This window comes from Gigantopelta aegis, chromosome 6 (genome assembly GCF_016097555.1).
Source record: "Gigantopelta aegis isolate Gae_Host chromosome 6, Gae_host_genome, whole genome shotgun sequence".
In the NCBI taxonomy this organism is placed as follows: Eukaryota; Metazoa; Mollusca; class Gastropoda; order Neomphalida; family Peltospiridae; genus Gigantopelta; species Gigantopelta aegis.
This window is the reverse complement of record NC_054704.1, coordinates 60,037,660-60,060,846: the sequence shown is the minus strand read 5'-3', so window position 1 is coordinate 60,060,846 and position 23,187 is coordinate 60,037,660. Positions and strand designations below refer to the sequence as shown.

General features: G+C 39.8%; 1 protein-coding gene across 2 annotated transcripts in view; it reads right to left on the bottom strand.

Moving 5' to 3' along the window:
* LOC121375822 (FRAS1-related extracellular matrix protein 1-like) overlaps positions 1 to 23,187 on the bottom strand; it is a 135,982-nt gene that overhangs the window by 34,896 nt on the left and 77,899 nt on the right. For both annotated transcript variants that reach the window (XM_041503482.1, XM_041503481.1), the window contains exons 3-4: positions 5,058 to 7,279; positions 749 to 3,118 (exon numbers count right to left, since the gene is read on the bottom strand). In XM_041503482.1, coding sequence (XP_041359416.1) covers positions 749 to 3,118; positions 5,058 to 7,279 — 4,592 coding nt within the window. The remainder of the gene's footprint in view (positions 1 to 748; positions 3,119 to 5,057; positions 7,280 to 23,187) is intronic.

Here is a 23,187-nt window from a genome sequence, read left to right as displayed (position 1 = left end):
GAAAATATTTTGATCAGAGACTATCAACGTATCTAAGCGTGTTTGTACAAAATAGTGTAATTTAAAAGTATACCATTATGAAATACGGCCATGAATGGAAATTGTGATAAGATAGGCCGTTATATTTGGACCCACTGTGTACAAAGCCAAAACGATGTCATCGACATGCTACTTTTTTACAGCCCTACATGTATGTATAAAATGTCAGTGTCACATCTAGTCAATCCCATTCACTCAGCTCGATCTTTGCTGGTCTGATCTACAAGTCAGTCATTATTATGAATTTAAAAACATTAACTAACAATTATTAATGCAAGCTTCACGCCAAAATCTAAACTGTACATTGATGACATCGCGTTGCTCACAATGACGTCATTTATGTTTATGTGTTACGTAGATCACTTGCTGACCCAATTCGTAGAAAAATAACCTGTAGCAGGTCTCGACATCTGTTTACTTCTGCGTTGCAGCTTGTTTGCAGTTGGTTTGTAATAAATAAAATACTAAACCAGTTTGCCTGTCATACCATTTTTATGAAACTCATGAACAGTGTTGGTATCTGACTTGCTTTCGCTCGTCAGATGCCAAAACTGTTCACTCGTTTCATAAAAATGGTACGACAGGCAAGCTCGTTTAGTATTCTATATATACATAGATGTACTGTAGACTATTTAAAGAATAAAAGTATGATATGGACTAATAATTTTTTCTTGGTATAATAACTTACAAAAATTAAAACTGCACTTACCGGAGAATATGGTTGTTGAGTTGATATCCATATCTCTGTTTTCCAAAGAGTTCTAAAAGTTCAGGGTGTCGTTTGGTAACCAGCTTTGGAGCATCTTCTACCAAGGGTTTGATGAAGATGCTAGTCATTGCTGGCTGTGTTTGCAGTGAGCCATTAATCAAGAATCCCTCATGTCTGCCATCAGAAATTGTGAAGAGGAAGTTGTCCAATCCCGTCTTACTCCCATCGCTTTCGTATGTTATAAAGCCAAGATCTACATCACTTTGTGTAAACTTATTATTAACTAAATTACCTCTGTTGTAAATGTGGCCATATGTTGGTGGTTTTGCTATGGTGTAGGTTAGGTTTTTAGCTGATGTATCTGGATCTGTAACTTTAATGTGGTACGGTGTAATGGTTTCTTCAGTACCTTGAAGGATTTCAAGCAGGTGATTCACAACCAAACTTGGAAGGATTCTGTCTAGTGGCTGGATAGAAATTCTGAATTCACCATCTTTAGCTTCACTCAATCCATTCGTCACTGTGAATGTGAAGAGGTCTTCAGTGATGTCACTCTTTGTGAGGTGACTATATACAACCTTCTGCGAGGCTAAATCCAACTGCGTAAAACTGCTGATTTGTGTAAATGGCCGATCAATGTACTCAAGCTGACCCAATCGTGGTGGACGAATTACTGCAAAAACAATCTCCTCAGCTTTTGTGCTTTCATCCGAGGCACTGAGATTGTTCGTACTGATAGCTACCCTTTCACCTTCACGAACTGTCATTCCTCGGTTCAGAAGGGCAATATTGGACTTTTTAGAATTAATAATGTTAATTTCGAACGTTTCTTCTGGACGTTTGTATTTGCCATCAGTCAGTACAAAAAGAAAACTATCACTCTCTGTACTGCCCATGCTCGTGGTATGTATGTACCTAATCTTGTTCTGATCAACATCCCTCTGAGTAAAGTTTATACCCAGCTCGATATCCTTACATTCATTTGACGATACAGCGGAAAAGGGGTTTGGACAGTACTGCAGGATTCCTTTGCGAGGAGTCCTCACAACAATGTAGAACAGTTCTTCATCAGAGTTATCTTCATCAGTTGCCTGCAGAACAACACTGGATATTAATGCTGAACCACCATAATCTAGATGTAAACCAGCATTCTTTATAACTTCTGGTCTTTCGTCGTTGTTTAATTTAACTGTAATATTACAAACCCTTTTGATTTCGTGCTTACCATCTGAAACTGTCACTGCAAACTTATCACTATATGTTTCTGTACCATCATGGACATATTTCATCTGCATTCCACTATGGAGTTCGTCAATTGTAAAATCATGAATATCAGTTTCAATTTCTTCACCATTCCATGTGTGTATCATCATGATCATGCGTCCATGCTCAGGTTTCTGGGACACGGTTAACAGCAGTGTATCTTTGGGCATGTCCAAATCCACAACATCAATCATGGATTGATCTATTATCTGAAAGCCACCTTCTTGTACTGAGAAATCATTTAACATCAAATCTGGCTCTTCGTCATTTGCCGGTACAATGGTGATGGCTATGGACTCTGATAGTGAGTGCAGTTTTCCATCAGAAGCATAGAAAGTAAAAGTATCTCTGATTGGCTCGACCCCTCTGTGGTTAGCTTGGACATAGTTAATGGATCCAGCAAGTATATCTTTACAGTAAAACTGGTTTATTCTCACCCCAGCATTACTCCGTTCTGATCCAGCATTTGGTTTAATGTTTTCAAGATATCCCCATTGTGGCTGAATAGTGATAGTGAATTTAATATCCTTAGTTTCAGAGTCCGGGTCTTCAACACTAAGAATATCACTAGTGATCTTGAAAATCTCTCCTTCAGAGACAAATACCGGACTACCAAGAATTATGGCAGGTTTTTGGTTGTTGACAGGTGTGATGGTAATATTGAGATCATACATTGGCATGTCTGCCGAAGCTAGGTAGTTTTGGTCAGAGACAATAAACGTTATGATGTCATTCACTGCAGTCATGCCGATCTCCCCACTTGTATGGAGGAAGCTCACTCTCTTTTCTTTGATGTCCTTCTGGGTGAACTTGGTCACTGGTTGGTTGTTCAGTTGAAGGATTCCATACTTGGGTTGACGAACTATGAGAAACACCAAAGAAGCATCATCTGTATCCTCGTCGGTTGCAGCCAGTATTCTAGATGTAAGAGCAGATTCGCCACCTTCTGACACAATAAGGAAAGGTCTCAGGTTGCTTCCCATCTGTGGATTCTGGTCGTCAATAGGAACAATGTCTATTGATATCACTTTAGTCGCTTGGTTTGACCCATCAGTGACTGTCAGTGTAAATGTATCTAACTCGACCTCGGAGCCGTCGTGAACATACCTGAAACAAAATACAGTGTCAGCTTATTTAATGTATCTAACTGAACCTCGGAGCCGTCGTGAACATACCTGAAACAAAATACAGTGTCAGCTTATTTAATGTATCTAACTGAACCTCGGAGCCGTCGTGAACATACCTGAAACAAAATACAGTGTCAGCTTATTTAATGTATCTAACTGAACCTCGGAGCCGTCGTGAACATACCTGAAACAAAATACAGTGTCAGCTTATTTAATGAAGATTTTGTTATTTGTTTATTTTAATAAGGGTAACAAAATTACTGTTACAAACTAATTAATTATTATTAATTGATTATTAATCGTTGATGAATGTTTTGATAAAATTAATCAAACAACGCTACCCAAGAAAAAAATGAAATGTTATAAAGAATCACGTGATCATTTGCAATATATTCCACTGGAGCAGGAGGAATGAGATATATATAAATACAGAGTTGTGAAACTTGTGAAAACTATAATTTTGTTCACCTTGTTCTCGTGCAAGTCAGATTTTGCTTTATCTATTTTTCCTTTGCAACTTAAAATTAAAACATCATATTTAAAAAAAAAAAATTAAACAAAAGGACATATTCACGGTTGCAACAAGTAATGAAAAATTAAATCATTTATCATTTTATGGGTTATGAAAACTTTCAGTTCCCAGAAGCCTCAAACACAGAACAAGAATTCTACACCTTGTGAGATACCCTGTGGCTGTCCGTCATCAAACTTGTGAACTGGACTAATTATGCATTTGTATTTGACTGGGATAACTATTGACAACACCCCTCCCCCACACACACACACACAAAAATAGCCTACACTAGAGGTTTGTATTTCTTTGAATCTTGCCAGTGCTCCACAACTGGTGTAACAAAGGCTGTGGTATGTACTATCCTGTCTGTGGGATGGTGCATATAAAAGATCCCTTGCTGCCAATCGAAAAGAGTAGACAATGAAGTGGTGACAGAATTTCCTTTCTCAATATCTGTGTGTGATCCTTAACCATATGTCCGACGCCATATAACCATAAATAAAATGTGTTGAGAGCATTGTTAAATAAAACATTTCCTTCTTTGAAACTATATAAAAGTTGACCATGTAACTGGTTGAGTGCATTGGCGTACAGGCTCCCATTTTTGTAGGGGGGCAGACTGATTTTTGCCCGAATTAAACAAAAGTGCCTGAATCTGGATTACATTTGTTCATATTAGCCTTACAGCCAAACAGTTATATAGTGTTGCAAATGAATCACCAAGCAGTTTTAAATAGGTTACAAATAATATTTTGGGAAGAATAATGAAACTACATGGTGAAAAGTGTTCAGGCCAGCTCATTTTGCCCAAATTTCTTGGTTGTTTTTGCCCAATTTTGAGGATTTTCTCCAGGACTGAGGAAGTGGGGCCAGTTGCCCCCTTGTCTTATACATTTATGGTTGAGTGAAGTACTTTTCGAGAGAAATAAGATGTGTGTATTTTCAGGAAATATTTTATTAGGCCATTTAGTAAGTCAAGTGCTGTACAGTCTTGTCTTTAAATTAACTGCAATATTAATTCTAAGGATAATATTATGATTATTATTTTTTCTTTTTACAACAATTTGTTGCTGCAGGTTATGTTAGCGATAACGTATCATGTGTGCATATAAAAGAATAATGTAAAGGACATCTAATAGTCCTGATGCAAACTGCCAAGCTACTTCACATTAGTATACATTATTCACTTGTTTTCCTCTATTCATTTAGCTATCCCTGGTAACAACCCTCGTACATAATGTACATGCATTGTTCATTGTTGTTTTACATACATTGAGAATGGCCATTTCTTTATGAAACTCATTGCAGAATACCGTTCACGCTATTTCTTTTGAATTTCCAGTTGCCAAATTAGAAACAAACCGTAAAAAGTATTAGTTTGAAACAATAAGTTGTAAAGTTTTACCTAATATCCTTCTTCTCAAGATCAGTGAAAGTAAATATTCCTCCATTTGTCAAAGAAATTCCACCCTTTTGAATAGTTCCGTATCTTGGAAGGGCATCCAAAATAAATTTCAGGTTTTCAGGAAGAGTGTCAATGTCAACAGCAGATAACTGATTTATTGTGATTCCCAGAATTCCACCCTCTTCAACCAGTAACTTTTCTGTAACAAACTGTGGAATTCTGTTATTGATAGGCTGGACATGGATGTCGAAGGTCTGGCCATAGAGTTTGTTGTGGCTGGAGTCTTCAACTGTGTACATAAACCTAACTAACCTGGACTCTGGTCCTATGTCATTTAGAGGGGGCATGTAAGCAATCTTCCTGTGATTAACATCCTCCTGAGTGAAGTCTTGAGCTGACGGAATTGCTCCATTCTTCATTACCATTGTGAGATTGTGAGTCGAGATGAGTCTGCCAGCATCGCGCTCTCCTCTGTTGTACACGAAGTAGGGTGGGGTGGTAATGGTATACTTCAGTTGTCTGTCTGTTGATTCCACATCTGTAAATCTCAGTTGGGCCGAGCTCAGATAGGCAATGTCCGTTTCTAAAACAGTTAACATATTGGATGCAGATGGTGAAATAGTTGGTGGGTTCTCGTTGACTGGATTGATATCGATTTTAAATACCTGCTCTTCAGATTCGTTTGGTGGATCCTGTTGATCCTGAAGAGTGAATGTAAATGAATCGCGTAATGACCCGTCACCAAAGTGCCTGTAGTAAATCTGGCCTTTAAGGAGATCTCGTTGCCTAAATCCAAACACTTTAGTACCCGAATCCTTGGGTCTAACTTTGCGGAGAATATCTCCAGTAGACGGTGATCTAACAATACTGTATATAATATTAGAATCCAGCGAGTCTGTGTCATGAGCAAGTAGGACAGCTTCGCTTATTTTCTTCATGCCGCCCTCATTGATCTGGAGGCCAAGGTTGCTTATCAGTCGAGGGGCTGTGTCATCTTTTGGAATAATGATGATTGGAAATGTTGTTAAAACAGTATTAGACCCATCGCTGATACGAAGTTCTATACGATCACTGGTGGAGTCACTGTCATCGTGATAGTAAATAATATTTCCATTTGCTAAATCATTGGGCGAGAAAACAATGGTTTGTCTTCCATTAATAACAATATTACCATGCTTTAATCCACCCTTCACATAGAGTCGAACACTGTTTATATTGTCTCTGTCCACAATCTGTAACTGCTTGGTTGTAATCACCCTGGACTGTCCCTCCAGAAGGACAAGACCTAGATTGTGGGAAATGCGAGGAGCAGCAGTTGCAGATGGCAGTACAGCAACGTGAAACACTATGGGCATGCTGCTGGCGAAATGGCTATCAAACACCATCAGCTCAACGTCATACATGCGTCTTTTCGTATGACTTATGTTTGGAGGTTGATACGCAATGTGGTGATTTTCTAGGTCATCCTGAAGGAATGATGTAATTGGGATAGCATGATTTTCTCGATTCACCAGGTACCCTTGGCCAGGCTTGAATGGTTTACTGATGTTGAATATCAACTGACCTCTGGGCGTTTCGTAATCCTCTGCCGATATGACGCCAGGAATCAGTGTTGTTAAAATAAATTGGTCCACATCCATCATCTTCATACTGCTTGCAGAACATTTGGGAGGAGAGTTGGGGATTGCACCTTTAATGTAAATAGGAAGAAAGAAGCTTTCAACCACAACTTCTTCACTGATTGAAGGGTCAAACAATTCCACAGTCAAGGGGAGATAATCGACGTCCGGTGTAGGCGACCTCAGATGTTCATAATGAAGTGACATGTAGAGAAACTCACGACAATCCTTCTTAACTGCATCCACCACCTGGCGCTTCTTCCCCATCACCATCTGGCCAGCTATTGGCCATAAAGAATGATACTTTGAAAAGCCGACAGCACACGAGACATTATAGTTATCAGAGTTCTGAAACCGTAAGACTGATCCATCTATCGTATTAGATAACCCATAGAATTTCGGCACTACCACAGACCGGAGGCCCCTGGTGACGATGATTTCGTGAGATGCATTCACTATTCGAATGCCGAGGTACACAATCTCTGATATGGTCTGTGTCCTTGTGAACCTGTGAACCCGCATCTTTATTTGGTCAGTGTGCAGTAAAGGAGATCCATTGTGGATGTACTTGACTGTTCCCGGCAGGAAATCACAGTTGAATATCTGTAAGAAACAATTTTGAAAAACTACAGTCATATGCATGATCATAACTGCAATCACATAAATGCACAATTATTGTTTCGTTCTACATACATACCAGCATCATGATCAGTGTATTAAAATGTTATAGGCAAGTGATATAGCATACTTATATTCATTCTTATATATTAATAACTTAATAATTATGTGAACACCTATATTTAATATAATAAGTACAGTACATATAATTTCTTTACTGTTTTTTGTTGTTGCTTGTTTTGGTGTATTTTTGTTTGTTTGCTGTTGTTTTGAGCAATCATCTCTTTCGGTAACTATATTTATCTAAATAACAAAAGCATGGACTAATACAATCTATCAGCGTTGTGAGGTGTAGATTTAGAGCATACTCAATGAGCTACGAGGCAATACCGTTTATCTTGTGCGAGTGAATTGATGTTGTGCTGAAGCCCAAAATGTCCCAATTGGCCAAGATGTCCAATCTGAGACATCATGGGAGGACACCGGCTCAGATGTCCCTATTCTAAAAATTATGTACTAAGTCAGCCCAAAATGTCCCAATTGCTGAATAGTGTGTTGAAACACAAACATATATGAATAACAGTACATATGTATATGTACATGTATGTATGCATGTATGTATGTATTGATGTATGAATATCTATATATAGTATATATGTCGAGGTTGACTGTTACATGTACATAGATATTAACACACTGGCGCAGGGATAATTAAATCCTTTCTGGCCTCACAAATTATCCCATGCCGTTGCTGGGACTCAAACCTATGGCACCGAATCGCCCACAAATTGCTGACTAACCATGATGCGTTCTGAGCTATCCAGACATCCATAAAAAGGATGCTGTTTAACTCAACCACATGCATGGGGCCTAAAGTCCATGCAGTCGATCCCGCTTAAATGCATGACTCAGTGGGCAGACCTGGCACTGGCTAGTATGTACTGATGTATGAATATCTATATATTGTATGTATGTCGAGGTTGACTGTTACATACATAGATATTAACGCACTGGCACAGGGGATAATTAAATCCTTTCTGGCCTCACAAATTATCCCATGCCATTGCTGGGACTCGAACTTATGGCACCGATTCACCTGCAAATTGCTGACTAACTACGATGCGTTCTGAGCTATCCAGATATCCATAAAAAAAGCCAGACTTTAATTTTTGTTTGAATAGTACAAAAACAAACCCTGTACATTTTTGTTTTCAGATTAAACAAAATCGCAGCATCAGGCTTGTCCCCATAACAAGTTCTGCAGATCTAAAAAGTGTGTTTATAAATGGATGTTACTGTACTTGGCAGAGAAATGAGAAATAAGGATTTTTTTTTTTTTTTGCAATACAAATACAGATTAAAAAGCATTATTGTTCTGTCTGTGTGTGTGTGTGTGTATATGTGTGCGTGTAAAATATTTTGCATTACTTCATAATTTCACCCACTTGTATGTAATACTACTGTCTACATATTTTGTCATTGTGTTTGGTTTGCATCCACTTTCCCATTAGCCCAAGTCATATGATATACATGTAATTGATAAAATTAACCTTTTTTAATTTCTCACACAAAATGTGTCTCTGGGTATATATATTTTAAAACTGTCCGGGGGAGCATGTCACGGCCCCCTCCCTACACAGAAAGCATGTCACGGCCCCTCCCTACACAGAAAGCATGTCACGGCCCCCCTCCCTACACAGAAAGCATGTCACGGCCCCCTCCCTACACAGAAAGACAAACAGAATTCAAAGGTATATTTAAAACACATGGCCGTTTGATGAATAGAACATGATTATTGAAACAGTTAATTTTCTCTGGATTCTTTTCGGGGGGGGGGGGGGGGGGGGTACAACTGATATTACTTTTACGGCCCTGATATTACTCTTACAAAACATATCTGGTTTACTACACACCATTATTACGTCGATCATTGATAAAGAGAGGATACTCCCCAAGTGTCTTGTGATATCATAATTTATCAGCATGAGTATTCTTTTTATCATCCATTATCATCATTTTCATTTGTGACAATTGTAAACAATGTCAGTAATGTGGTTTGAATTAGGAGATAACCATATGGATTTTTTTAGATTTGCGGGTGTTATTGTCTATTTCATCCCGCAAATGTCATTTGTGACCGAAGGCGTTAGGCTGAGGTTAAAAATGAAACATTTGCGGTCATCAAATAGACAATAACACCCACAAATCTAAAACTTCCATATGGCTATGTCCATTGTAAACTGAATCGTTTCTATTTGGAACTGTTTCTTGAAAAAACAAATACCTGGTTACAATCTAACTGTAGACCTTTGAACCATCAACTTGGCCTGTTCCAATTGCTACTGACATCACTTTCTAATGACGTCATTAGCTTTTCGGGTGTCATTTTCATTTGTTCCCGGAAAAACATATGTAATTAACCAATCACAAGACGGAACACACTCGCCATCAGTTTACAATGTCACTACAGTTACGCCTACAGGTCACATATAGTTCAACAGGAAGTAAATTAGAACATTGTTTTCAAAAGCAACACTTTCACTGACATTAGTAATAAAGCTACAATACAAATCTGTAAATATAAAATAGTCTAGTGGGATTTCTGAAAAAAGGCCCTATATAAGAATCAAGGAGCATTTTGGGGTAAAAGTTGGGAACCAGACTTTTGAGCATAATTCAGGTATGCTGAATCCGATAAACCAGGTTCCCAAACAAAATTTTGAGTTTTTGACCATCTAATTTGCATAAACAAAATGGCCACCAAATTGCCAATTTTGGACACTTGTTGAACCATTTTCTGCAATAACCCTGTAACCAGGCAAGTAAAAATGACAAAATTAAGTGTCTATACCTATGTTTTGAGGGTCAGAGAATAGGATTAAGACATTTCTAAAGTAATCAGTGGTACACAATACTAATAAAAATGACAAAATTAAGTGTCTATACCTATGTTTTGAGGGTCAGAGAATAGGATTAAGACATTTCTAAAGTAATCAGTGGTACACAATACTAATTAAAATGACAAAATTAAGTGTCTATACCTATGTTTTGAGGGTCAGAGAATAGGATTAAGACATTTCTAAAGTAATCAGTGGTACACAATACTAATAAAAATGACAAAATTAAGTGTCTATACCTATGTTTTGAGCGTCAGAGAATAGGATTAAGACATTTCTAAAGTAATCAGTGGTACACAATACTAATAAAAATGACAAAATTAAGTGTCTATACCTATGTTTTGAGCGTCAGAGAATAGGATTAAGACATTTCTAAAGTAATCAGTGGTACACAATACTAATAAATATGCAAATTAGCGGCCACAGTTATAGAAAAATATTTTTTCTCCAATATCTCTGTAACTAGGCAAGCAAACATGACAAATGAGTGTCTATACCTATGTTTTGAAGGTCCGAGAATGTGATCAGTGATAAGCCAGATGCTTAATTGTGTAAATTAGCTATCAATAAATTACATAACAATCTATGTATCAAAATATGCTTATGCAGGCATGCCGGGGCAGTAGGTCTCGCTCACAAATGCCTCATTCTGAAGTGTGGTAGAATAAACTGTTTGTTGGACTAGACCATATTAGTACGAATTTGGTCATCACTCTGTTGCTGATATGTACACACTGCTGTACATCGTAACCCAGATTTGCGGCATTTGCAGGCAACTTCCTGGGATCGGACTCAATGACATCAGAATGGGCTGTAGCCCTGAATCACCATGTTTCCATCTCATGTCCGCGGGTGCAGGAAGCTCAGGTACGGCACATTGAGCATTTCTCCAAACTATTGCTTGATAGTGTACTCACATCAAATGGAAGTGGAGAGCACCACTTGTTGGTGACATTGCTTCTGGTTTACCAGTCTTGGAGAACAGTATATGCCTTGCGGCATCAACAGAGTCTGTTTTGTGCACATCATATATTCTGCAGACAAACGTTTCTGAAGATCGAATGGTCTCCTTTGTGAGTTCACCGATTCCCAAGTTTATGAGCAATTGATGGAGCCCTGTAAAGACTTTTCATGATGATCTTTTGATGTGATATGCAATGTAGGATGTGGTGTTGCACCCGGTTAATGCATGAAATGGTAACAGAGTTGTTGCTGAATATCTTGGTAGGATGTTGAAAACCACATCAATAGGTATATCTCACCATTTCTTGGTGGTACAAGACATCATCCAGAGGTGTTCATATTGTACACGTGGGAAGTGGGAAACCAAAAGCACAACTGTATTGAACTGGCTGTGCACAGCATGTAACACCAATCTAGTGTCAGCTTCTTCATGTGTGGTTCTCAGATGAGTCGAATCAGTGGTTGTCTTTGATGACCTTACCTCGAGTTCCACTCTGAATCCCCCAGCAACTACAATCTCCTTATCATAAGGTGCCTGAGAACACAGTTCTTCAGACAGGAAACGTGCAATTTTATTATCAGGGAGCGACAAAAAGTGTGTCCAGTTTTTTGGAAGAGGCACATCACGACCCCCAACTTTCGTGCATCGTGTCCTGGTAGCACCCTTGATTGTCTCTTCTCTACATCTGTCGAAGACAACGTCTACCCGTTGATAGTTAGAACCTGCCTTTAGTACTGTGTCAGCCAAATCCCCAAAGGTCATTGCATTGTCAGGCTTTCCCAGAGCAACCACCAGTGAGTGTCCATCAATGATGAGGCAAGATGATGAGTTCAACAGCTTCAGGACACACTATGTCTTCAGTTAACTTATCTGCCAGTACGGACTTGTTTCCAATGCGCAGTGTACCATGCATTTCGGCAAGTGATACAGGAACTGGCAGAAGCTCATGCTTTAGAACAGCTGGCAAGTCAACTGGATGACCTGCCTCATAGGCACTAACAAGCCGTTGGAGGACATTTCTGTCTGCCTTCAGGATAGTTTTCTTGTCTTTGTCTTTAGTGTCTTTGACCACTTCATACAGAGATGTAAATGTTTTGGCATTACTCCTGTGTATAGATGCATGGATTGGGACATCTGGCTTGTCACCTTGCTCAGGTACAATCATCCTCTTCTCAATGAATGTATTCACTTCTTCTTGTCCGAGTTCTTTTGACACAAAATAACGATTTTTGGATTGCCTCTGTTGCTAGGTCTTTTGTGGTGAGATTTTGCAATGACCCTGGTGAAACTAATGCAAATACCTTAAATCCCTGGAAGGTCGAGAGCAATGTCATCTCGTCATCATTGTCCCACTTTTGCCGTGCTTTGGTAGCTTCATTTTGAGCATGTGTACTGCCATGCACTGCATGCGTTTCTGCTCAAAATGTGTAATATAGGGTACCCATACTCATTTTGAGTAACCAGGAATTACAATGTACTGTATTATGCATAGCACCTTAATCACTTTGAGTAACCTAATAATGAGTAATGAGTATTTTATTGTTACTCAAAATGGGTATTTCATGTGACTCAAGACTTGACTCATCTGGGGAATAGCTCTGTGAGTAGCCTAATTACTCAACTTGAGTAACCTGGCTAATTCAAGTCAAGCAAATACCGATGGGTAACCAGTGTTATAGTCCAATGGAAAATCTCTGGAGTAAAGCGAGGTAAGGTTTCAAAGTTGTCATTCAACAAAAAGATTAACTGTAGACTTTTGGGGCTTAATTTGTTGATTACAGCACAGAGATAACTACTTTTTATAAACAAATGAAACACTATTCAAATTAATTCCTGATATGTGTATGCTATTTTCTGGAGTAAAAAAGAAGAAGAAAAAACAGTAAGATTCTCAGGGGGGCAATTGCCCCACTGCCCCCCCCCCCCCCCCCCCCAACCGGAGTGTACGGCCCTGACAAATACAAGTATTTGGATCCACAGACATTCGCCCCACCCCTGCTTCCATTTTCAAATAACTCAGCAGGCCCTGTGTAAGTCTAGTGTACGGGGCATGTGTAAGACTAGTGTAAGTCTTGAAAAGTACCCCCCTCCCCCCCCCCTCCCCTCCGTGCAACTACCTGTTAAATATATATTTGTCTGTTATAATTATATACATGACTCAAAGACAGTGTGGGTGCCCTCCCCATGTATGGGTACCCCTCAATATAAAATCATGGCCAAGCTCGTGCCAAAATTCACCAACATATATATTATAAAGCTGAACATGATACTACATTCTTTCGTGAAACACAATAAATGCATTGTATTCACCTGCTAAACATTTCGTTTTTTTCCCGGGGCACTTCAAATTTCGAGGATGGGTTACGCAGCGCTCTCTCCTTGTAGGCCTATCCACGCCTGTAATGTGAGATGAATTAGAATTCCCAACATGGTTCCCTGTATAGGCTAATCGAAGCAAGTACGGTAGTCCACATTACTGCTTCAGTAGTGAATTGAGAATCATAGAATACTTATCTTAACTCATTATATCCACTCGTTACAAATATCAGAGTAGTTAACACTTTCGCATTTTTCTTTATAATTTAAACATTAACATTTGTTAATCTGAAAACCATGATATCCCAACTGGCATGAATTGCAATGACAGATTTACCCCCCCCCCCCCACCCCACCCCCACCCCAAACAAACCAAACATTAAACTGATCAGATTATATATTAAATTTTGTTTTATCCTTTTGACGATTGAACGGTGGGGAGTTCAACGTTGCAGGGTTTCCAGAAGAAAATGGTATACAAGTTGAACTAAATAAGTTGCCATCCTTTCAAATTAAATTAAGTTAACGCATCTGCTTTGTTTTAGTCTGTAAACAGACAACAGCCAGCACACGACCATATTTCTAATCTTATTACTAAAATAAGTTCATGCCCAGTAGTTAAATATATACTACTCAAAAGAATTTAAGGGTCAGACGATATTTTCGACATTATTTTCTGAATGTCAATTATATTAGCTAGACCATAATGTCACGCATGGTATTGTTCCATTTTGACGAAAGTGGGTCTATGCAACCCATAAATGAATTAAAATCCACTGTCATTAACACTGTCGACTAGTTCTAATGGCGAAAACATGCTTACATTTGCACGTAAATTAGGGCGAAAGCGAAAGGTCTGCTAAGTGCCATTAACTTGCTTTTTCACAAAGCGCTTCATTTGCACGCTTTGCACGTGTATTCCATGTTCCCAATGCTGAATTTCCATATAATTGGAGCTTGCGTTCGTGTACGGTGCACACTCCAAATTCGACAATGGTACGACTTCAACTGACTATCGAAGATCGAGGAAGGGCTATTGCTTGGCTTCAGGATGGCAATACACAAAGAAATGTTGCTCTGAGACTTGGTGTTAGTAAGAGTGTCGTTGGCCGACTGTGGCAACGGTACCAAGCAACGAATTCTGTTCGAAATCGTCCATGTTCAGGAAGATCCCGAAGCACTACAAATAGAGAGGACCGCTACATCACCAATATGGCTCTACGTCAACGCACAACCACTGCACGCCGATTACGTGACAATCTGCGGACTGCGACTGGAACTCGAGTGTCTGATCAAACCATACGCAATCGTCTGAGAGCCAATAATCTACGATGCTGTCACCAGGCTGTTCAACCACCACTCCTACTACGTCACAGAACGGCCAGACGTCACTGGTGCACGCTTCATCTGCGGTGGCAACGTGTTCAGTGGGGTCGAGTGATGTTCACTGATGAGTCCAGGTTTAGTCTCCAGTTCAACGACGATCGGGTTCGTGTCTACAGACGTCCTGGGGAGCGCTTTGCTGACGTTAACGTTAGACAACGTCACCGGTTTGGTGGTGGCAGCGTCATGGTGTGGGGCGGCATCTCTATCCACCACAGGACCCCCCTCTATGTGGTGGATGGCAATCTGAATGGAATCCGCTATCTGAATGAGATTATCCGGCCGTTGGTTCTCCCAGGCCTTCAGCAGATTGGCGGCGGGGCAGTTCTGCAGGATGACAATGCCAGACCCACCGTGCCAGGGTGGTAACGGACTTTCTCAGACAACAAGGTATCGCCAGGATGGATTGGCCAGCATATTCGCCTGACTTGGCCCCAATAGAGAACGCCTGGGACGAATTAGGCAGGAGAGTTCGGGATAACCATGCCCCTCCGGCCAACCTTCATGATCTGGGTCAACTTCTTATGGCAGAGTGGCAGGCCATTCCCCAAGAGTTCTTCAGACGTCTGATCAACAGCATGAGGCAACGATGTGTCGAGTGTATTCGCGCCAGGGGTGGATTCACACACTATTAAACAAATGTTCTAATGTGTGAAATCCATGTTTGACAACCTTCAACTTTGACAGCATGTCATGTGACTTTCTTGTATACAGTGACGTTTATTTGTGGTTTTTCGTAAATATGGAACAATAAATAAAAAATTTGGTGTAGTTTACATCATCAATCTAATACACTCTGAAACTTATTTGGTTATAAAAATTTTGACCCTTAAATTCTTTTGAGTAGTATATATAAATAGCTATATGACCATGCAGTTGTTCAGTGTGAAACACTGATTTCAAAGCAAAGACAGAAGCTAGTTGGGGATGATCTCCTCATATGTCTTGTCAGTTTAAAAGCAGACAAACAATCAGACTATGCAGTAATCATCTGCAGGTGTCATCAAGGACAAGCTCACAGTATTATTTAATGGAACACACACATACTAAAGCAGTAGATACAGTATGTTATGAAAATCTATTCTCGTCCTTAAATACTAGGTTGGCTTGATTTACCAATACTGATCTGGTGGAATTTCCAGAATCCCCTATGTTATGACTGCTACAGACAACTGGAACCCAGTGAAAGTGACAACGTTGTGCTAACTGAACAGGTTTCCTGAAATTAGCTTGTAAATTGGGAACACCACCAGCTACAATTGATTACAGATAGTTTTACAGCAGCAGACAGGGAGTCAATAGTGCCTATCCGCACATGTGTAACACAGTTGTGTTCACTAATTACAGCAGCAGACAGGGAGTCAATAGTGCCTATCCGCACACATGTAACATAGTTGTGTTCACTAATTACCTTTAAGCCTTCAGAGACTGTTAAAAAAAAGTTTGTTTTATTTAACGACGCCACTAGAGCACATTGATTTTTTATCTTATCATCTGCTATTGGACATCAAACATATGGTCATTCTGACACTTTTTTTTTTAGAGGAAACCCGCTGTCACCACATAGGCTACTCTTTTATGACAGGCAGCAAGGGATCTTTTATTTGCACTTCCCACAGGTAGGATAGCACAAACCATAGCCTTTATTGAACCAGTTATGGATCACTGGTCGGTGCAAGTGGTTTACACCTACCCATTGAGCCTTGCGGAGCACTCACTCAGGGTTTAGAGTCGGTATCTGGATTAAAAATCCCATGCCTCGACTGGGATCCGAACCCAGTACCTACTAGCCTGTAGACCGATGTCCTAACCACGACGCCACCGAGGCTGGTCTGACTGTTAAAAATAGTCTTGTTAAAAATCTGTAATAGTTGTTAGAAAAATGTTAAGGACCCATATATTATGAAAGAAATTTTCCCTAGGGTATCAATTTTATGCACAATCCAGTGATTGTTATAAGTGACGTATAATGCCAGATACCAGATATTAATTTAAAATTTTTTTATGATCCCCTCCAATCCCCCCCCCCCCAAAGTTCCACTGGCATTCCGTCTCATGTCATTGGGACCCCCCTAAATGGATTTTATCGATCTGCCACTGGATACCGTCTTTGATAATTCATAATTAGTATTTTTACTACCATGAGAGATACAGTTTTCTAGGTTAGTTCTCCACCACCAGCTTGGTTCAAGTGAAACTATAAACAAATCAATTACTACCTATTCTATTCCAGGTTAGAACAATATTATTGTGAGCACTCCTAGACCATGTTTAACACTCTCGGTTTTGTGATTTTACTTTAAATGTGTGTCACCACCACTGATGGAATTATAAGTATTGTTCACAAAGTAGTCTTGATAAACAGTGACTACTTGACATGCTTAGTAAACAATATTTCACTCATATCGCAAGAGAACTGGGTATAGGTCACAAACACCGCCTGTACGACTTTTTGCGAAATCCATGTGATATACATACCTGTCCACTTAATGTGTTCAGTATTTCTAGGTATTTTCAACTGGAATGTAGCAACATTATAAGAAATGTGTAACCTAATTCGTAGTACCTGCCCCAAGTTCATCCAGCAAATGTTTCACTAACGTTTGCGACCTATTTGATTGGTTCCCAACATGGCCATTTGGTTTACCGTGAAGCGCATAATCCAGTTTATTGCATTGGTAATAAAGTTAAGTATGCCAAGCACTAGGCTTTTAAACCAATACCTACACTATACAGGTTTAACCCTTCAAATTAGATAGCTAAACTTGGTACTTGGTGATGCCTCGACCAGAAGCGGTCAGGCCCTTTATAAGGGCCCTATGGGCAACCTAGGGAGACACCACAGCATCGTAAAGGTCTAAAATTAACGAGCTACCCTCAATTCACTAATATCAAAACCTATATTAGCTCGGCCATTTACCTTTCGACCGACCGTTCAAATCAATCAAAATTGCACACCCTTTTCTCTTTGGCATTTAACTGCTCCATTCAAATTCCATAGCACCACCACCACCCCCACCCACCTGCTACCGATTTGATCGGGCTGCTGGTGCTCCCTTGCACATGCCGGTGCAGGCGGTCCCTCCTCTCCCCCCCCCCCCCCCCTTTCCTGTCATGGACAGGCTGCACTACAACAGCTTGTTCTGAATGTGCACGTAAAACCCTATGACATGACATGACATGACATAATCCAGTCTAGCGGACGTTTTTTTTTCGCTCGGTCTGGCTGAACGCAAGTAACAAAGTTGTCATCTTGTTAACATTATGCTATATTGATTATTGCTTGAAATCAGTAAACATGTTAGATACTCATTTACTACTGATGTGTGTCAGACTAGCAGAACAAAAAGTTAATTTAATATTTAACTAATAACAAATACTCAAACGATAACAAATGATACAAGAATTGCATACTGGTTTCAGTACTGATAAAATGGAAACGTGTTGACGTAAGGGGTTTTGTTTGCTCTTTTTTTTGTGTCTCAAGGTGGAGAAGTATTAAAACTGATATAGACCCACCCACAAGCTGAGCGCACCTGTACAATTAATCAGTAACGTCATGTAAGTACAGGAATGTGAATGCTTGAACCATGGGCGTATGGGGACTCTTTGATTTAGGGGGGCTGGAGGGGTTGATTTGCCCGAAATTTTACCCAGATAATATTTGCCCGAATTTTTCCCACTGTTTTCCCACTGTTTTTCCCCCCCCCCCCCCCGGGTCGTATGCCCATGGTTTGAATGTAGCTGACATAACCGCAACATGCCAGCCGTGTAATTTAACATATCTCTTCTTGTTAATTAATGCTGGTGTATTATAGGTTATATGTCAGACCTAATACTCGGTATACAGTTGTTATAATTATTTTCATTGGCACTGTGGATATTTACAGACTTTCAGTCCAACTCATCACACCATTTACACGCCACTTCTCAAATGTGTATACATGTATAAATAAATACACATAATAAAAATGCATTAAAAGTCCAAGTTTATCAAAAACGTAATTCACTGTTGTTTGGTATCTACGTATACCTTTTACAATGTATATGAAGTATCAATAAAATAAAATAATTTTTAAAAAAATATATTCGCAATAAAAAGTCGCGTTTTTCCCATCGCTTGCCAAAACGCCTGTCGACTCCAAGACCTAATTCACGTGACCCCGTGACACGCTAACCGGCATAACATGAAAGCGTGATTCGCAGCCTTTCAGACATTTTACTGGGAAGGTGGAACACGTGTATTTTTAAAAATCAAAAATTTTATTCTACTGAATTGAATTGTATGGATGGGATATTCATTTGGAGATAGTTTTCAAATGTAAAATATGGTTAACCATTGTTTAGTTTGGATGTATCAATTAAAGCAGCAGTTTTTCCGAACTTTAAACAAAACAACAATCACAGGGTTTGCATTTAAGTGGTTCTTGCACAGAACCCGTGCGTAATGGAAAGGACAATCACGATGGGATAGGATCTGCAGTAACCACTTCATCCCTGGGGATTACGACAATTATTAAGGTGGTCGATAAATACGACACCTATTTTTTTATTTATTTTTTTATTTTTAAACATATCTGTTCCAAGCCACCGGCACATGTTCTACGATTGCGCACAATGCAGCAAACAAGAAACCACAACAAGCTCAAAAGGGTGAGGGTGGAGGAGGGGGGACGAGGCGGGGATGGTACCAGAGCAGGGGCGGCAGTGTAAAATATAGTGGTACGGCTCAAGGTTGCCAGACTCTTTAAAATTCATTTGATTGGACATTTTCATAGATACAACAAATAAAACCCACAAAAGTGCCTCTTTGAAAAATGTTATGGCCATGCGCTGTCCCTGCAGTGGCGTAGGGAGGGGGGCCACGGGAACACGCCCCCACCCCCATCAAACTTTAAACAAAACCTATTACATTTTATAAAATAATACCTACACATGTATATACATAGTGTGGGTATGTGCCCCCCCCCCCCAACCCACCCAATTCCAGTGGAGAGTACCAAGCCTAGAACGATAAAAAATATGGGGCTTGTATTTCATAATTAAATACAAACTTACTGTACGTGTGTGTGTGTGTGTGTGTGGGGGGGGGGGGGATGATTCAAAGGTTATTTGCCCGCTACTGTTACTCTCGCCGTTAATCTTGATCCGTTAGTTTGTATATACACATGCACATGTGTGTATGTGTGTGTATGTGTGTGTGTGTGTACACGCACACACATAGTGGACACATAGCAAACCGGCATCTATCTAAACCGGCATTATGTCCTGTTCAACTACCGTTAATTTATTAGGAAAAAAAAAATTCTCTGTCGACACCGGGTGCCTTCTATTCCGGACTTCGAATGCAAATTCAAGAACAAAAGTACGGGTCATGTAGTAATTAGATCTGTCTACACAGGCGCGCGATGTTGCCCCTACTGTCTACATCGACATGCGGTCATACCTCTACTGTCTGCCAGTGGTCACCTTTTAAACAATGACGGTATTTCCCCAGTAAGTAGGACACCACAGAAAGTGCTACGAAATAATTGCGCCTCTTTGAAAGCTTAATAAACAATTAACAACACCTGTTGTACATGATGATGATAACTAGTTTAACGTGCCCATATACCACTAGGGTTTCGAACACGCCCATCCCGAGTCCGACCTCCGACAAGATCGGTGGCCTGACTCGGGATGGGGGGGGGGGGGGGGGGGGGGGGGGGGGGTGAAAATGGGCAGAATTTTGAAAATAGCAATTAGTAAAAAAGTTAATAGAATAAATTAAAAAAAATAAAAAGGATACAAGCCAAAAATAAAAAGAATTGATTGCTCGGCCGAATATTTATATAATTTGGCGCATTTTAGAAGGACAGTTCAAAATTAAATAAGAGAAAGAAGAGAGGATCGGACTATTTAATAATATTTTTTTTTAAAAAGAAGTAATTTCGACATAAAATTTTGAACGCAGATCTAAAAGTTTAAAGTCCGATCGATATGTCCACGCAAGTGGCCTCGTTAAGGCCGTTTGGGTGCACAGCTTAAAGGGACGAGATGGGTTGCATCCCGTCAAGAAAACCCCTAGATTGACAGTCGATAGACGTTGAAGGTGTTGTGCTGTGCTGAAATACAGATCTTGAGAAGCCGGATCCGTCTGAACGAGAGAGAGAGTATCAGACTAGGGTATAGTCCAGTCGTCATGGTTTGGTATAGTGGTGCGGACGGGCCCGACTCTGGAGGATACGAGATGGTATCACTATAAAGCAAGGTAAAGTCTAGAAAAAGAGTAGTAGGGGCCGACCCCGCTTCCTATTTCTTCTTAGAGTGGGGCGGTCAATCTTCCAGTGCTGCTAGGACAGGCTCGGACATGTAGAGACTGTTGTACAGGCCCGTAGCGCCCCCCCCCCCCCACCAATAATTTTGGCTTTTTTTTTTAATTTTATAACTTACATCTCGACTGAGTGTAAAAGTTGTAGCGAGATTAACGGATCGAGATTAACGGCGAGAGTAACAGTAGCGGGCAAATAACCTTTGAATCATCCCCCCGGACTCCCCAAATACCTCGCGCTGTTCAACTGCCCCCCCCCCCCCCCCCACCCCCCAATAATGTCCATCATGCTACGGGCCTGTTGTAACTGGTGTAGGTAGCAAGATAAATCGTATTATTTGTATGTGTTCATACCTGCATTGCATCATACCGATCTGTCTAAAACAATAAATTCAGATCCCTTTTTTATGTGATATTAATCAATAAAATAATGTTATTTATTCTGCTTGTTGTTTTAAATGCATTCTGAGTTTTTTGTGGGGGGTTTTCCCGCTGTCAATCGCGTTAACATTAAACAAATATTTGTAAACACCTAAAACCAAACGACTACGAAGTTTCAGAACAAATATAGCCTAGCGATTTAACTGGTTCCCAACCGTATCAATACATTACGTGACATAAGTGTTAAAAACACTGTGACTGATATGATGTAGTGTGCTAGTTCCTGTCTAAATTTAGATCATCGCGACAATGTCGAATGTTTACGGACATCAGATAAGATAATAAATAATCAGCCACGAGTTGAGCAAAAAAAGAAAAAAAGAAGCAAATTTACATAACTCCCTGGACTAAATTACATAGGTTGTTGACAAATGTGTTCACACAAATCAATCTCTAAATCACCTATCCCCCCAAAATATCAACACAGACCCGTAGCCAGGATTTTGCGAGGGGGAGGGGTCATTTGGTCACAGGATGGTTGTATTTGGACACACTCGAGTTGTCTAGTGGGGTCCGGAAAATGTTGAACCTTAAAGCCATATTGTCACAGACCACTGACCTATTAAATGGCCTAACAAAGTATTACCTAAACAACTATAAATTTGATCTGTCCCTAACTGTATTTTATTCAACTATCTATGTAACCACCATACTCCACTTACTAATGATATTTTGTAAAAATTATTGAATTAATGGCAATGGTCCATAATTAAAATATTAATATTGCCAAGAGGGTTGACATGGATTTCACTCCAGCATGGTTCAGTTATGGTGATGCGATAGCTAAATTTGGTTTCCAAAAATTAATGTAATTATCATTTATTATAATTTTTTTGAGAAATAAGGTCCTTCAATCTGTGACAGTATGCCTTTAAGTGCATTAAAACGCGATTTCGTGGCATCTGGACGTTAAAAGTTGTGGGGTTTTATTTTTTACACTAGCAGTCAACATTGCAACCGCTAGTGTTAACGTCAATTTGTGAACACTAGCGGTTGCAATGTCGACCGTTAGTGTCCATATTGTTACACTAGCGGTCAACATTGCAACCGCTAACTAGTGTTCATTGTTACACTAGTGAACAGGTGAACATTAGCGGACCCTACACCGCTCGCCTACAAAAACTACTGACGAGATTACAAATTTGGGGCAGTATCCCAGTTGGATACTAACATTTCAAAATCTGGTATCCAACTAGCCCGAGTACTCTGACTATAAAAGAGCTAGACGGACATTTGGACATAAATACGTTCTCATTACAGTCAGAGAGCAAGCTATGTAATTTTTTGTCAATCACCGACCACCAAAAAGTAGTTGAAGATTTCCGCTCTAATACCACAACAATCCTATGTTTGACGTCAAATACATTTACATCGGCCATTTTCGAGTTCCTTGATTTAAAAAAATTCTGATATTAATCACTAATACACACACTACAGAAAGAAACCCGACAGCACCCACATTCAGCTAAGCTTCGGCAAACTCCGGGCAGCAGAATTCTAAGTTCGCCTACCTATATCGTGACGTTGCGTCACATGATCGCCCACTCAGCCATTCCGTATTCCAAGGGCCGTCTCATACAAT